At 34.1% G+C, this 16851-nt stretch overlaps 1 protein-coding gene and 1 non-coding gene across 2 annotated transcripts; both read left to right on the forward strand.

Annotated features, from left to right (window-relative positions):
* Positions 1-4719: 4719 nt before the first annotated feature.
* LOC134248824 (uncharacterized) lies at positions 4720-9355 on the forward strand. Its single transcript, XM_062731201.1, has 3 exons — positions 4720-4945; positions 5056-5223; positions 8278-9355. Exons 1-3 carry the CDS (start codon positions 4804-4806, stop codon positions 8751-8753), a joined length of 786 nt encoding a protein of 261 aa, XP_062587185.1. The 5' UTR covers positions 4720-4803; the 3' UTR covers positions 8754-9355.
* Positions 9356-16777: 7422 nt separating this feature from the next.
* Trnai-aau (transfer RNA isoleucine (anticodon AAU)) lies at positions 16778-16851 on the forward strand. The gene has a single exon. It is a non-coding gene; the product is annotated as a tRNA-Ile (tRNA).

The raw sequence follows: 16851 nt of genomic DNA on the forward strand, positions 1-16851 counted from the left end.
TCTTTTGTTCAATATTGCTTATCAAAATATTTTTCCCTTTCGAGATATAAAGCGTCAAAGATTTAGCATTCTGGCCCCTTTTGGCCCCTAATTATGTAACATACGACATAAAAATTATAATATATAGTTGTAGATGGTTGAGATAAACATCTTTGCTTCAGTAATGTATTACAAAATATTAACTGATAAAGAGTTATCGATTGAAAACTTTTGGCCCCTTTTTGCCCCAAATTTGAGTGCCCAGCCCCTTTTTCTTGATTTCGTCTTAAAGCTCTTATAATTTTGAACACTTTTTGTTCAACAATTATTCAGAGATTCTTTTTCGTTTTCGAGTTATTTGCAAAAGAAATATTTAGGGGCCAACCCTTCAACTCCTTAACGGGGACGTTAAGCGAAAAATGAAAGGTTGCAGATTGTTCAGAACATTATTTTGAACATCTTTTGTTCAATATTACTTATCAAAATATTTCTCACTTTCGAGATATAAAGCGTCAAAGATTTAGTATTCTGGCCCCTTGTGGCCCCTAACGATGTATCATACGACATAAAAATTATAATATATCGTTGTAGATGGTTGAGATAAACATTTTTGCTTCAGTAATGTATAACAAAATATTGACTGATAAAGAGTTATCGATTAAAGACTGTTGGCCCCTCTTGACCCCTAGTGTGATGAGTCAGCACTTTTTTCTTGATATCATATGAAAGATCTTGTCATTCTTCACAAATATTGTTCAGTATGTTTTCACAAAATATTTATACTTTAAGAGATATGATGCAAAATGTCTCAAAAAATCACTCATAATTCATGTCCTAGATTTCGACCCCTACCGAGCTTCCATACTAGGCACTTCCGGAAGATTTGAAAGTACAGGTGCAAAACTACAATATGTCTTCTATTAGTCCTGAAAAGGACAACATTCTAGCTTTTGTCGTTTTTGTGTCGACAAAATGGTCACTAAAAATTCGATTAAAGGGCAATAACTTCCGACCGGAAGTGATTTTTTAAAAAATGAAAAATATGAATAAGGTTTAGTTCATGATACATCGTTCCTGAAAATTTCAAGTCAATCCACCCAAGCATCTCTGAGAAATCGTCTGCACAAAAATGTGTAAAGAAAAAAATAATAATAATAATAAAAGTGAAAAAGAAACAATAGAATAATAGAAGGGTCTTCCGCTGGAGACGGAAGACCCTAATAATAATAATAATAAGAAACAGAGTAAAAACAATATGTTCCCCAACTTCGTTTGGGGAACATAATAATAAGAAACCGAGTAAAAACAATATGTTCCCAAACTCCGTTTGGGGAACATAATAATAAGAAACAGAGTAAAAACAATATGTTCCCCAACTTCGTTTGGGGAACATAATAATAATAATAAGAAACAGAGTAAAAACAATATGTTCCCCAACTTCATTTGGGGAACATAATTACTAGTATGTAATTTTGACGATTGAAATTTACGAGAAAAAAAAATCATATCAAATTAACATATATCATTGAAACCAAATTTTTCAATTACATAAATCAAACTTTTTAAACGGACTTAGATATGTTTAATTTTTATGTCGCTTGCATGGCCCAGTGGTTAAAGTACATGCCCTAGAGCCACGAAATAAGGAGTTGAATCCCACTGTGGGACGTGGAGATCTATATAGTAGAAACAGAGGTCCCGTGTCGCAGAAGGTGTTGACAGGAAGATCCCTCACTGCTCAATGACCCTGAGTGCAGAGTATGGGGCAAAATTTGTAGCAAAATTTGAAAAGTATTGTATACAAATCACTTACCCTAAATTCGATTGACATGGTCAGAAGGACACGAAGAAGCGTAAAATCATATAAAATCCAAATGCATCTTTGAAACAAAACCATGAAAACACTTAATGTTACAATCACACGAACCAGTCCGACCGATTCCCAAGCTGACTTACATATGAATGATTTTTGAAAACTATGGTAGAATTCATTTACCCCATATCACACTGTTGATTATGTGAAGATACCCGATGGGCGTGGTCATAATGACAACTCGGGAGCTACGCTCCCTGGTGTATTTTTGCCCACGCCCATCGGGTATCTACACATAACCAACAGTATGATATGGGGTAACTACTACATACACCAAAAAACCCACTTTTAAAAATGTGTCTTCTTTTGTGCAATTGCAATCAAAGATCTAAAAGTTTTGGGCTATGTATTACAGTTAATATGTGATTAAGCAGCTACTTTAACAAAGAAAAGCAGTTTTGGTCAACAAGATGATTGACAATAATTCAGCACAATGCAAGGCCTCATCATGCCTCATCGCACTTCCAGTGAGGGACAGCTAATCAAACAATAGAGAGGCATTTTTTAGTTAAAAGTGTTTAAAAGAGGCAATGTTTTTACTATCTATGCCCTAGGTTGTTTTTATCAAACCTTTTAAAAAAATATCAGCCATAATTTTCATGTGACTTTTTGTCTGCTTTTCATAGAACATAAACTTTATTCTAAAATAGCTAAATAAAGCTATATTATATAGGTAAATAAAGCTATATAGGTAAATTAAGCTCTATAGCTAAATACACCTTTAAAGCAAATTTAGTTCGCAAATCTTCTCGTTAATAATTATTAACATTAATCTTCTTACTTAAATACATGTATGATAACATAACCTTGCGATGTATTTGGTATCTTGTGTCAAAGGTACACGTCCTACTATTTCTGATTTTCCTGGACCAGAAATAGTCTAAAATATCTGATGTTTTCCATTCTTTTGGTAGGTTTGCAATATTTTACATGCTATAAAACGTCAGCATCAGCGTCATAATGAAAACAGGCGCGATTTTCGACTTCTCCAATCAGAATTTATTTTCAATACTTGTGAACTGAATTAAATGCAAAAATCAGAATTTATCAGTAGCACAATGCTTCAAGTACTCTGACACCAATGTTGATGAAAAGAAAACATCACTCCACATTTCGTTCAGTTTTTGCAAGATTTTAAAATGCACGAAATGTAGACAAATCTTGACAATCTCATATAATGTCTTAAATTATCAGATTGTATATTTTATAAATGAACCATAAAAACAATATTGGTTAAGTCCTAAATTATTGTACTATCAATGACTTGTGAGTTTGACATTTAATTCAGTTCGTATCTAAAATCAATCTGACAATGCCACGTTCTTCAAAATTCCATTTTCATAATGGCGCCAGCTCTGATATTTTCCTGGCACATAAAATATCAAATTGTCAATGTCTAGTCCCTCTATCCATCCATCTGCAAACGTTAATCATTTTACACTTCTCTTCATGTACTGACTTTACCAATTTCAACAAAACTAAATAAAACTTTCTGCAAAGTATCCTTGCATTCATTTATTAATTGAAAATCTCTGCTCCTGGGTATTATGTAAGGGTTAATGTACGAGTTAGCGCTCCATTCCTTAAAGGTAATGGAGCCGAGGCCCATTACTTTTAAGGAATGGAGTGCTACGAGTATATTAACCCGCGTAAAATCCGCCTTTCTGAATGCTTGTTTTTATTGTTTGTTAATACATAATAAAGAATATTTATATGATACATTGTAAATACTTTTTACATATTAGTAGTATTATTTACATATAATGTAGAAAGAAAAACTAAAAAAAGTGTACTGAAGTTAATCTAAACCCATGACTCTCAACAGCTTTGTTAGCTCAGTGAAATGAGCATCGGACTGCTATGGTGAGGATACCGGGTTCGATTCTCATCATGAGTGCTCTAATTCTCTTAATGTGAAACTTTAACACTTTCTAAAACTCTTCTCTAAAATTTTATAAGTTCTTTCCTTGGTAGAGGCACGGAAAGGAGAATAAGACCATAACAAATTCCGTTTTCAATGTAATTTGCAACTCTCCATTCCTTAAAAGTAATGGAGCGCTCAAACAAAAGAATGACGTCACAGGTGGATTTTACCAACAAGTTATGATGAGCAAAGTTGCCTTTTCGACAGTTTTGAAATATAGTTGGCCCAGGGTCAGTGGATCCTGTGATCTGCCTCTGGGTATTAAGTATTAAAGTAAGCATGCTAAGTGTACAGTAATGATTGGCAAGGGTACCGCTTTCAAAATTGTTAATTTCTTGGCCTCTTGTTTTAAATAAGAACCAATTCATTTCAATTGCTGGAATGTTGTTGCATGATACTCAGTTGACCTATAAGGCCCATGGCCTCTTGTTTTTTCATTGGTTATCATGCATTTGATCAAATAAGTAAGAACTGTCCTCCTGATGGCACCAGAAAACACTTTCATGATTAATTCCTGAATAAAATTCCAGGCTTAACAGTCTGAACAAATGTTGTCTTCAAGTTGACAGCATTATGAAATAATAATGGCTTGCTGTTACTAAGAAAACTACTGTAATTGAATTTTGCAGATATTGTATTATGTTGAGAAAATTTCTCTCTTAGGCAAAAAAAAATTAATTTCTTGGTTCTCAGGCCCTCCCTCATCTCCTCCAAGGGTGCCTCATTGACCCTTTTTATTGCTAAATCAATAAAATATAAACATCCAATCACCTCCCTCATCATTTTTTGAGGTTTTGTACAATGTAAAAAGCTGCCTCATCATGTTTTGGGGGCAATAAAAAAGAAAAAAAATGCCTCCCTCCCTCATCATATTTCTTGAAAAAAGGCCTGAGAACCAAGTAATTAATTTTGCATGGCCTTAATATTTACTATAATAGTTACAGTCCTTTTTATTGCTTAATATTTAGGTTCACATGAGGAGAGTCTCAAAAGAGTGTTTGGAGAAAGTCAAGTTTCAGAGACAGACATGAAAATAGCTGTAGCTGAACATCTACTGGGAAAGATTTCAACAGGGTGTACATGCATTATTGATATTAATAAATTAAAAGACAAGGGAAGATGTCAGTGTGGATGTGGAATGTTTCCATCGTTTGGATTCACAGGGATTGGTATGTTTTTGTCCAGGCTTAATTTAAGCTACACTTGTCTTAGTTTGAAAGTGGACATTCTAATTCTATTTCAAATTGATAAAGAATTATTTATATCTTTTCAACACTAGGTCATAAGGATGTGTGGCATGGGCATATTGATCTCATCTTGTCGTCTCATCATGGACTACCTTCCTCTGACGTAGCTGTAAAAATGGTCGATATATGTGAAGATGATGTGCCTGCAGAGGAAGATGAAATTGAGGAAGAAATTCCAGGAAAAAGGAGAAAAAAAGAAGGTAGCAGAAATATAAAAACATATGACTAAGATAATAATCTTTTAACCCTTTGCCTTATTCATATGGGGAGCTTAAATAGAAGAAAGAAATAGGTACCCTTACTTGTGCTATTTTTAAGCATAATCTAAAGGAATACATGTACTAATTTAATATACATGTACACAAGTATGATTTTTTTTTTTCGGTTTCGCTCCATTTTGCAGAGAATACGATTACAAACATTATATAGTGTATTGGTTGTAAATAAGTAAATTTTTACCTGTGGTGTGATCTGATTTTTGCAATTTTTAATTCAGAATAAGTTTGAAATAAATGAAGATATTTTAAAAATTTTTGAGACAAATCACTTGAGTTTATTGTTAGAATATTTCTACCAAAGAAACATGCTTGGTCATATTTATATTGAAGCATCCTCAGTTGGTGTAGATTCAGTTTTGTTCAAATCATAAACCCCCCCCCACCCCCCCAGGAAAGGGTGGGGCCAAAGTGGATGAACAAGTTTTACATAAGAATTAATTTGAGAAATCTCCTCCAAAATAGGAAGGACATAATTGATCATATTTGGAAGAATCCTCCACTAGTGTAGATTCAAGTTCATATTATGACCCAAGGGATAGGGTGGGGCCACAATAAAAGGTACAAAGTTTAACTAGGAATTTTTTTTTCATACACAGCAAAGGCATGATTGGTCATGTAAGAAGCATTCTAGGGAAGAATGGATTCAAGATCATTTGAATAATGACCCCTTAAGATAGGGCAGGCACAACAGAAGATAAAACTTAAAGGAAAAAAGTCCTAAAAAATCTGCTTCTTATTTAAAAAGCCATAAGTCAAATAAATATTAAAGCATCCTCAATAATGAAGATTAAAGTTTGTTCAAATCACTCCCCTTTTATTGGCAGGTCTTGACCTCATATTTATTTAATGAACTTTCAATACTGAACCCCAACCCAAAGGGCTAATGTGAGTGATATGGCCTCAGAGAATCTTGTTTTAGAACGGAAAGGAGCTATGGATTAGATGAGATGAGTTTTACTGTACTTATTATCAACTGATTCTAAGGCCAAAAAATTAATTAATAGTTTCTGAGGCCAAAAAATTCAATGGGGCAGGCAGGCTTTTTTTAAAAACAGGTTTTACACCTTTTTCAAGCCATCAATAAATGATATCTACTAATTCATAATTTTTGTTTTCTGAAATTAGTTATTATATGTATTCAACTTTAAATAGTTTTGTTCCAAACATTTTTTTTTAAAAAAAGTTAATTAATAAAATATATATTTTAGGCCATACAAAGTTAATTATTTGGTTCTCAGGCCTTTTTTCAAGAAATATGATGAGGGAGGGAGGCATTTTTAGCTCACCTGAGCGGAAGGCTCAAGTGAGCTTTTCTGATCACATTTTGTCCATCGTCCGTCCGTCTGTCTGTCCGTCTGTAAACTTTTCACATTTTCGACTTCTTCTCAAGAACCACTGGGCCAATTTTGACCAAACTTGGTACAAAGCATCCTTGGGTGAAGGGGAATTTAAATTGTTAAAATGAAGGGACATATCCCCTCGCAAGGGGAGATAATCAAGAAAAGACAAAAATAGGGTTGGGTCATTAAAAAATCTTCTTCTCAAGAACCAGTGGGCCAGCTGAAACTTATGTGGAAGCATCCTGGGGTAGTGTAGATTCTAAATTGTTAAAATCATGACCCCTGGGGGGAAGGGCGGGGCCACAATGGGGAATCAAAGTTTTATATAGAAATATATAGGAAAAATCTTTGAAAATCTTCTTCTCAAGAACCACTGGGCCAGAAAAGCTGAAACTTATATGGAAGCATCCTGGTATAGTGTAGATTCTAAATTGTTCACATCATGACCCCCGGGGGAAGGGCGGGGCCACAATGGTGAATCAAAGTTTTACATAGAAATATATAGGAAAAATCTTTGAAAATCTTCTTCTCAAGAACCACTGGGCCAGAAAAGCTGAAACTTATGTGGAAGCATCCTGGTATAATGTAGACTCTAAATTGTTTAAATAATGACCCCCGGGGGAAGGGCGGGGCCACAATGGGGTATCAAAGTTTTACATAGAAATATATAGGAAAAATCTTTGAAAATCTTCTTCTCAAGAACCACTGGGCCAGAAAATCTGAAACTCATGTGGAAGCATCCTGGTATAAAGTAGATTCTAAATTCCTTAAATAATGACCCCCGGGGGAAGGGCGGGGCCACAATGGGGGATCAAAGTTTTATATAGAAATATATAGGAAAAATCTTTGAAAATCTTCTTCTCAAGAACCACTGGGCCAGAAAAAGTGAAGCTTATGTGGAAGCATTCTGGGGTAGTGTAAATTCTAAATTGTAGGAATCATGACCCCCGGGGGAAGGGCGGGGCCATTATAGGGAATCAAAGTTTTACATAGAAATATATAGGAAAAATCTTTGAAAATCTTCTTCTCAGGAACCACTGGGCCAAAAAAGCTGAAACATATGTGCCCATGGAAGGATCATGGGGTAGTGTAGATTTCAAAATGTCTAAATTATGATCAGTGGGGTAGGGTGGATGCATTATGTATAACAAGGGGGAAATCTGGTAAAGAACAGAATGGTCAGAGCTTCTCAGGTGAGCGATGTGGCCCATGGGCCTCTTGTTTTTTCTTTTTTATTGCCCCCAAAACATGATGAGACAGCTTTTTATATTGTACAAAACCTCAAAAAATGATGAGGGAGGTGATTTGGTGTTTATATTTTATTGATTTAGCAATAAAAAGGGTCAATGAGGCACCCTTGGAAGAGATGAGGGAGGGCCTGAGAACCAAGAAATTAATTTTTTTTTTTGCCTTAGAAAAAATATATTGTTTTTATAAGAAAAACGTCTATCATAGCATTTATGAAAAGGGGAATAACTCAATTTTCTTTTACAACTTCGAAAAATTGAAAATTGAGTTATATCCCTTTTCAATATGTCACTAAAATTGATCAATGCGGCAGTTTTTGAACTGAGAAACTATTAATTAATTTTTTGGGGGCCTCATATCAAGTTCATTTCATTGTCTACTATTTTAGGCAATTTGGAAGAAGCCAGGCATGCAAGAGAACAGACATTAGCACAAGCAATTGTCTTTTCCCTACTTCAAAAGCAGCAGCGACCTAATTTAAAACATTTCCTTATTCCAACGATTTTAATATCCCCAGAAAAGATGCAGATTGTGATGTATGATGCAGAATATGATGTGTTGCTCTGCAGTAACATTATGGACTTGTTTATCCCGGGCCCTGAAGGAGCGTGCCTGAGACCAGAGACGGTGATTATAATTTGGACGGTTCTCCATTATCGAATGTTCTGTCCAGGCCTACCCATTCAAACACGTTCAGTGCTTCATGCTTATAGATCACATTTCCAGGAACTTGCAAGGGAAAAATGGGACATATATTCCAAAAAATTAGAAAGTGAAGTTGCCGAATTTCCACTGATTGATGAAGAGTGTGACTTTAATGACGTCTTTTTATATACCATGGATATCATTGATGATGAAAATTAATGTAAAGCTATAAAGTTAATACTGAATTGTGTTCATGTTTCAATTTCCTTCAGCTTTCTTTAAGGAAAAATACGGACTGCTTGTGCATTTTTTTCTTTCGTTAAACATGGCGATTTAAAAAGTCTATGATTTTGACAAAAGCATAATTTCACTATTCCGAGCCAGTTAGTCATGTGATACATGTACAATTCAGAGAGCTGGCGATGGAAAATCTGAAACATACTCGTCAAAATTGTTTGTAAATCGAATGTAAATTCATATCGCATGACCGCCCCACTGATCGACTTATCTGAGCAAGATAAATATCAACAAGAAATACTTGGAACCTCATACACAGGGGCTTACTCCTGACGTGTAATATCTAAGAGATAAATGGGTAAACATGGGATAAATACATATAACGTTATGTATTAGGCCTACCGGCAAACTTATCTATCATCATGTAGGGGCCTAGATATGTATGTACATACTAAAATAACAGTATTTGAAAAGTATTAAGTATACTATTTTTATGCCCCCCTTCAAAGAAGGGAGGGCATATTGCTTTGCTGCTGACTGTCGGTCGGTCTGTCGGTCCACTTAGTTTCCGTTCAATTTCTTCACAACTCTTGCACATACTGAAATGAAATTTGGTATACAAATATATCACATGAATATCTAGGTCATGATCTGTTTTGGGTACAATTGCACCATTTTTGACAGAGTTGAGCCCCTTGAACTTAGAAGAATTTCAATTATTTGCAGTTTCCTTTCATTTCCTTTGCAACCATTGCACATACTGAAATGAAATTTAGTATACAGATTTATCAGTTGAATATCTAGATTAAATTCTGTTTTGGGTACCATTGCACCATTTTTGAAAGTGTTATGCCCCTTGGACTTAGAAAAATTCTAATTATTGGCAGTTTCCGTTCCTTTTCTTTGCAACCATTGCACATACTGAGATGAAATTTAGTATATAGATTTATCAGATGAATATCTAGATCAAATTCTGTTTTGGGTACCATTGCACCATTTTAGACAGAGTTATGTCCCTTGGACTTAGAAAAAAATTCCAATTATAAAAATTTGCAGTTTCTTTTCATTTTCTTTGCAAAGGTTGCACATACTGAAAAGAAATTTGGTATACAGATTTATTAGATGACTATCTTACTCAAGTTCTATTTTGGGTACAATCGCGCCATTTTTGACAGAGTAATGCCCTTTTGGACTTGGAAAAATTCCAATTTGGGGGGAGGGGGGCATAAGTGTTTTATAAACATCTCTTGTTTAATAAATTTTATAAAATGTTTTTTGGTCAATCTATAACTCTATCAATGAATTAATATAAAAAAAAATAAATAGTAACACCAGTAACATGGCAACATCATTGAATTCATGAAAATCTTAATTTGAAATAGATGAATAACATATCAATATAATACATGGAATTTCTCTCAAAATTAATTTTTGTCTCGCAATCTGGAAATGTAAAAGTGTTTTGTATTATATTAAATATGAACACTTTTGTTATATACTTGCTGAGGTTTTGTACATTGATTTTACAGGGCCATTATCATGTATATGACTTGAATTGAGATTAATATGACCTGCTGAACTTTTAAACCCGTGTTGTCATTTTTTCACTACGCAACTAAGGTTTACATAGATTTTGATACTTTGCGCACGGTGTTGGTACATATTGACGTTACGTCAAAATAACGTTAACAAGTTAATTCAGAGAATTCGTGTCCCCCGCTTAGGGAAAAAGTCGGCTCCCCCTGACTGAATTTGTAGAATTATTAAATGTATACATGTATACTGAAGGAAATAAAATACATGTATGTCAATATGCATATAAAGATTTGATTGCTTATTCTTTATTATGTGTATAGAAGATTTTTTCATATGGAATATTTATCACACTGTAATGATGATTTTATAACCTCATAAATTTTTCATTTCACATGCTGAATACTATCATTTAGTAAAAAAAAAAAGTATTTAAAAAAAAAAAAAGAAAGAAAAAAGAACGGTACGACCGATATTCGATCCCGGGACCTCTCACATTTGAGGCGAGAGACATAACCACCAGACCACGGAGTCTCTTTACCCGGAATGAAGTATATGCAGAACTGAAGTCACATACATGTATATATTCATGTTTTCATGTTCGGTATTCTCAAAATTTTACACAATCCATGGTGTTTGATTTATTTAGCCTTTATTAAACAGTTCTAATAGATGTAATAAGAACATAAAGTCCGCCGAGAACCTGTTTTATACGCAATAACTCTCCTCATGCCCCTGCGCTAAAAATAGCGACATGTAATACTATAAATACTAACAAAACAAACGGGGCGGGGCACTTTGAGAGGGGCGAGAGACGTCCTAGGGAGTTTTGGTATAAAATTACATTGCATAAACTCAAAATCTTCTTGAAATATCGCCCGAAAATGATAGTGTTACACACAGACAGAATGTATAAATTTACGACCTTGAACTTTGACCTTTTGACCTCAAAATCAATAGGGGTCTTCGTTAGGCCACAGGGAGTTGCTATGTAAAATTTCATTGCAATAGCTCAAATGGTTCTAGAGATATCGTGTGGAAACGAAAGTGTTTTAACAGACAGAATTTGCTTATTTATGACCTTGACCTTTGACCTTTTGACCTCAAAATCAATAGGGGTCTTCTTTAGTCCATAGGGAGTTGCTATGCTAAATTTCATTGCAAAAGCTCAAAGGGTTCTCGAGATATCGTGTGGAAACGAAAGCGTTACAGACAGACAGAAAGACGTCCGTCCGTCTTTCTGTCTGTCTGTAACGCTTTCGTTTCCACACGATATCTCGAGAACCCTTTGAGCTTTTGCAATGAAATTTAGCATAGCAACTCCCTATGGACTAAAGAAGACCCCTATTGATTTTGAGGTCAAAAAGTCAAAGGTCAAGGTCATAAATAAGCAAATTCTGTCTGTTAAAACACTTTCGTTTCCACACGATATCTCTAGAACCATTTGAGCTATTGCAATGAAATTTTACATAACAACTCCCTGTGGCCTAGTGAAGACCCCTATTGATTTTGAGGTCAAAAGGTCAAAGTTCAAGGTCGAAAATTTATACATTCTGTCTAAGTGTAACACTATCATTTCCGGGCGATATTTCAGGAAGATTTTGAGCTTATGCAATGTAATTTTATACCAAAACTCCCTAGGACCTCTCTCGCCCCTCTCAAAGTGCCCCGCCCCATTTGTTTTATTAGTATTTATAGTATTACATGTCGCTATTTTTAGCGCAGGGGCATGAGGCGAGTTATTGCGTATGAAACAGGTTCTCGGCGGACTTTATGTTCTTGTTACATCTATTAGAACTGTTTAATAAAGGCTAAATAAATCAAACACCATGGACTGTATAAAATTTTGAGAATACCGAACATGACACATGTATGTGACTTCAGTTCTGCATATACTTCACGCTGTGTAAAGCGATTCCGTGGTCGAGTGGTTATGTCTCTCGCTTCACATGCGAGAGGTCCCGGGATCGAATCCCGGTCTATCCTTTCTTTTTTCTTTTCTTTTTTTTTTTTTTTAAATACATGTACTTTTTTTTTTTTACTAAATGATAGTATTCAGCATGTGAATTGAAAAATTTATGAGGTTATAAAATCATCATTACAGTGTGATAAATATTCCATATAAAAAGAATCTTCTCTACACATAATAAAGAATAAGCAATCAAATCTGTATATGCATATTGACATACATGTATTTTATTTGCCCCAGTATACATGTATACATTTAATAATTCTACAAATTCAGTCAGGGGGATCCGACTTTTTCCCTAAGCGGGGGACACGAATTCTCTGAATTAGCTTGTTTCTATATAGCGTCCGCATGCGCTTTGGGTGCATAGAGAAAAAATGAGTTATAATTTTTATACTTCCTACGTTTCAATGAAACTGGTGTCATTTTGAATAAAAAAATCAGTATCAATTTAGTATATTGAGGGGATGAAAAATAAAGGAGGGATGGAGACGTTTCACCATTATTGAATATCTGGTTTATCATAAAAATTCTTGGTGAAAGAAGGGGGGTGGGGGCTTTTATAATGCATACTTCGTTTAATAGGGTATTTTTGTGGAACAATATCATTTTGGGTTTTCATAATTTTTTCCTTTGGTACATGAACACATGATGATTAAGTGTAATAAGTATAAATTGTTAAAAAATCTCCAACAAGCTCCGGGGTTGAATTATCGGGGGTGGTTCCTGCATGCATGGCCACATGTTCTGTGAGCTGGTACTACGGACCTGCATGAAAAAAGCCACGGCGATAATAATTTGACGCTCCCGACGTCATATGTATGCACTGCGTAAAATGACGTTTTTCGTACCTGTGACAAAATGGCTACACTTTTATTGATGCTTGTATTTATTTATATGCTACACATACAGTACAATTTGGGATTGTATGAGGTTATTATCATAAAATCCCTTACATGTTTTCCAGACCCACCTCTTCCAACTATTCCCCTTGAGAGAGGCATAGACATCTGGGAGAAGTATGCAAAGAAGGATAACTCATGATTGCCTTAATTTTGGGTTTTTTGTTGCTATAAATTGTGACAATGTTTATTCATGTATGTGATAAAGAAAAACCTCTAACAGGACAATAGAAATAGGAAAAAGGATTTTTTTTAAACGTTTGTCACGCATTCTCAATTTATAGTGCCAAATCGACTTTGGGAAAAGTCAAAACATTTTGTGAACTGAAACTAACACTTTTATATGTCATTTGAAACATGAAAGTGTATAATTATTAAAAATCACAATTTGATTTACATACTTCATGCTGTGTTTTGTTGATCTCCTTCGAAATGAATGCGGTTGGAGGGCTAATTTTACACCAAGATATTTACGTTATATTGAAAAGCCATAATTGGAAACGAAAGAATTTTTTTAAAAATACAAAATTAAGATAATACAAATCGAATTTTGTTAGCTAAAAAAATTTATGAAACCGTTTAAGCACCTTTGTAATAGGGTGTGGAATCTTTGATTCAATTATAAGCAAAAACAAAACAGGCATAATTTTCACTTAAATGAAATTATTTTCTTTTTATTTTAAAAAGTTTTTATCAAATCTGACGATAAGCTAAATAATGACAATATTACCTAAAATACTTCATTATTTAATTCTTTATTAATCTATTCAGAGAAACGCACATTATTTAAAATATCAGCAGGTAAAATATTTCGCCATTACCTGATTACGAAGTGTTTGTTAAATATCACGTAAATATTGCACATAGATGTCATACAAAAATAAAAGTATATTCGGGGAAAAATGAATATATTATTTCAAATTATTGAATTTTATGAATTTACTTATCTGTATTCTTGACAAAGGGTTGAATTGAAAACTCAATTTATTACTTATCTGTAGAGGAATCATTTAATTTATGACAACCCCCCCCCTTCCACCATTTAATCTGTTGATTATTTCAAATGCTTAACTGCTTGTGAAAACTTTATCGTCAAATCTCTAAAACAAAACAAAGTTACCCCCACCACCCTAAAAAGGTTTGTTAATAATTACATTTGCATATGATATGTGCTCCGATTGCATGATTAAATTGAATTTTCAGTACCATTAAAGCATAGACGCATACGTTCTAAGTTCTACATGTATGTATAAGCAACAATTTAAATTGGAAAAATCAGGTGCACAATTTAATACATGTATTTCTTGCAAAGCAACAAAAATGGAAATGGATTCAATACCAGTTTCTTGACACCCAACACCCACAGCCGTCTTTTTCTTTAACCCGATGTGGAAGCCCCCCCCCCCCCCCCCCCCCATGCAGCGCAGCGCCTATTCTGTGGAATTATGTTTCCTACGAAAAATGATATTTTCTTCTTCAAAATGTTTAGCTTGGTATACAATTTAAGTGCATATTACTATTTTCTTAAGTTGATGATGCATATCAGTTAAAACAAACAGCAAAATACAAACTTTAAGAAAGTTTTGTTTCAGATTTACGTTCTGAATGATAACGTGCATTACACTTAAATCTATGCAATATTAACCAATTGCTCGAAATGGAAACATTCGATCACAAACCCCAATTCTACTTTGAATAAAATTACTCGTATGTCAATTCAATTTTCAAATCACTCAGATGCACAATATATTGTGTAAAAAAAAGTTCACATTTGCATGTGCACTTGCATTTGCATTTCTGCACTCTTGTTACAGAAAATAATGTCATTTTAAGAAACAGTGTATTTCTTATGTTTTAAGTTTTTAAATCATTAAAATTCACTCGCAAATCTGTTCATACAGCTTTAGATTTTAATTTTAATTTACTTTAAAACATGGTAACGTAAATATTGGTAACGTAAATATCGGTAACGTAAATATCTTTCTGAGATTTATCGAATCTTTTAATGCTGTTGTTTAATTATTCTACTGTTAATTAAATGTATATTCTAGTGCTTGAGTGTAAGGCAATTCGACCCATAGGAAACAGTGTAGTTCTCTTACTTAATTTGTGAATAAATACTAACACGTAAATATCAATGAATTTTTTAACCATTGGACTCATAAGGAAAGGGGGACTATTTTCTGTAAATACAGATTTTACCATTCCATGCAATATAAGAGGTGTTCATGATGTTAAAAAGGTACAACTTAATCCTATTGAGTCAGTTCAGCAATCCTTCAAGTCCTTTTGAATTTCCAAATAGAAAAGTAATGATTTTGCGGTGACATCAAAATTTGAGAAATATATTAAAATTTTTAAAAATTTGTGACACGCATATGTGTGAAGGGTGTGATATTCAGAAAATATAAATCAAATGTAGGACATTGGCGGATCCAGAGGGGGGTTCCGGGGGTTGGAACCCCCCCCCCTTTATTTTTTGCCGAGTAGGGAGAGAGAGAGAGAAAAAAAAAGAAAGAGATAGAGAGAGTTGATAAAACGTTTTCCGAGAATAAATATATGTACAGTACGTCTAACTTATGTATTGAATAGATAGATTCTCACACATTTAGTTTCCTCCATTCACCTTCAATATTACTTTTTACGAGAGAATGGTAGAAAATATTCTTATTTTTATATGTCTTATAGAATGAGATTAGATTCCCGAGATCTGTGGCTGTATTGGCTATATATGTACCGTTTTTTGGTCATATATATTTTGAAGGAACTAACTTGTAACTCTTTGTTTATACCCCATTTCAAAAAGTTTTTTTTTTCAAATTCTAAAAGAAAATTCTTTGTACTCTTCGGAAATGCTGCAAATTAATTTAATTGAATGCTTCAGAAGTTTTTGAAGTGTGTTTTTTTATTCGCACTGGGGGTACAGTACCTTTTCAAAAAAAAAAAAGACGTAAAAGATATTATTTAACACAACCTTAGATCTTTTGTTTAAGTCTTCGGTTGAGAGAGGGTATGTGTGTGTGTGTGGGGGGAGGGGGGGGGGGTAGAGGGGCACAAACCTGGAACCTCCCCTTTCAAAAATGGCTGGATCCGCCCCTGAAGGACAATCTTACTAAGAAAAAGATATGTAAGTGATTTAAAACTTCTTTTTGGTTTAAAATAAAAACTACACTATGATCGGCGACAGTAACGTAAATATCGATTTCTGCTATAAAATGTGATTTTCGCCTAAGACAATCATTCAAGTTACAACAAACAATTGTTATATTTTAATCAACAACCAACAATGGTTCATATGACTGGCAGAAAATAAAATTTATTAGAAATTTTATATTACTTAAAACACGGTACATTATTTTAAGCGACTATAATTTGTGAATCAGTGTTGTAAGCCCTTCAATATTTTATAAGGCCTTTACCCATGTTTACCATTACCTTCACCGTTCATCAAGTTCTTGGCTACGTGATAGCAAACTCGTTATGGTTCTGTAGCTCTTTTTAAAAAGTGTTCGCTAAATGGGAATAAACCCAATAAAATCCATATTGTTACATAACCTAACCCTCAAAGATTATTCTTATGTTTTGTGCATAACGAACACATCGGCCGGTTAGCTCAGTCGGTTAGAGCGTCGTGCTAATAACGCGAATGTCGTGGGTTCGACCCCCACACTGGCCA

The sequence above is a fragment of the Saccostrea cucullata genome, unplaced genomic scaffold, assembly GCF_032062105.1.
Source record: "Saccostrea cucullata isolate Sc308-1 unplaced genomic scaffold, CSIRO_AGI_Scuc_v1 ctg1858, whole genome shotgun sequence".
Taxonomy (NCBI): Eukaryota; Metazoa; Mollusca; class Bivalvia; order Ostreida; family Ostreidae; genus Saccostrea; species Saccostrea cuccullata.

Coding starts and splice junctions, on each gene's coding strand:
- LOC134248824 (XM_062731201.1), top strand. CDS start 4,804: ATGAAAATAGCTGTAGCTGAACATCTACTGGGAAAGATTTCAACAGGG. Junction 4,946..5,055: donor GTTTGGATTCACAGGGATTG/GTATGTTTTTGT, acceptor TTTCAACACTAG/GTCATAAGGATGTGTGGCAT. Junction 5,224..8,277: donor AAAAAGGAGAAAAAAAGAAG/GTAGCAGAAATA, acceptor CTACTATTTTAG/GCAATTTGGAAGAAGCCAGG.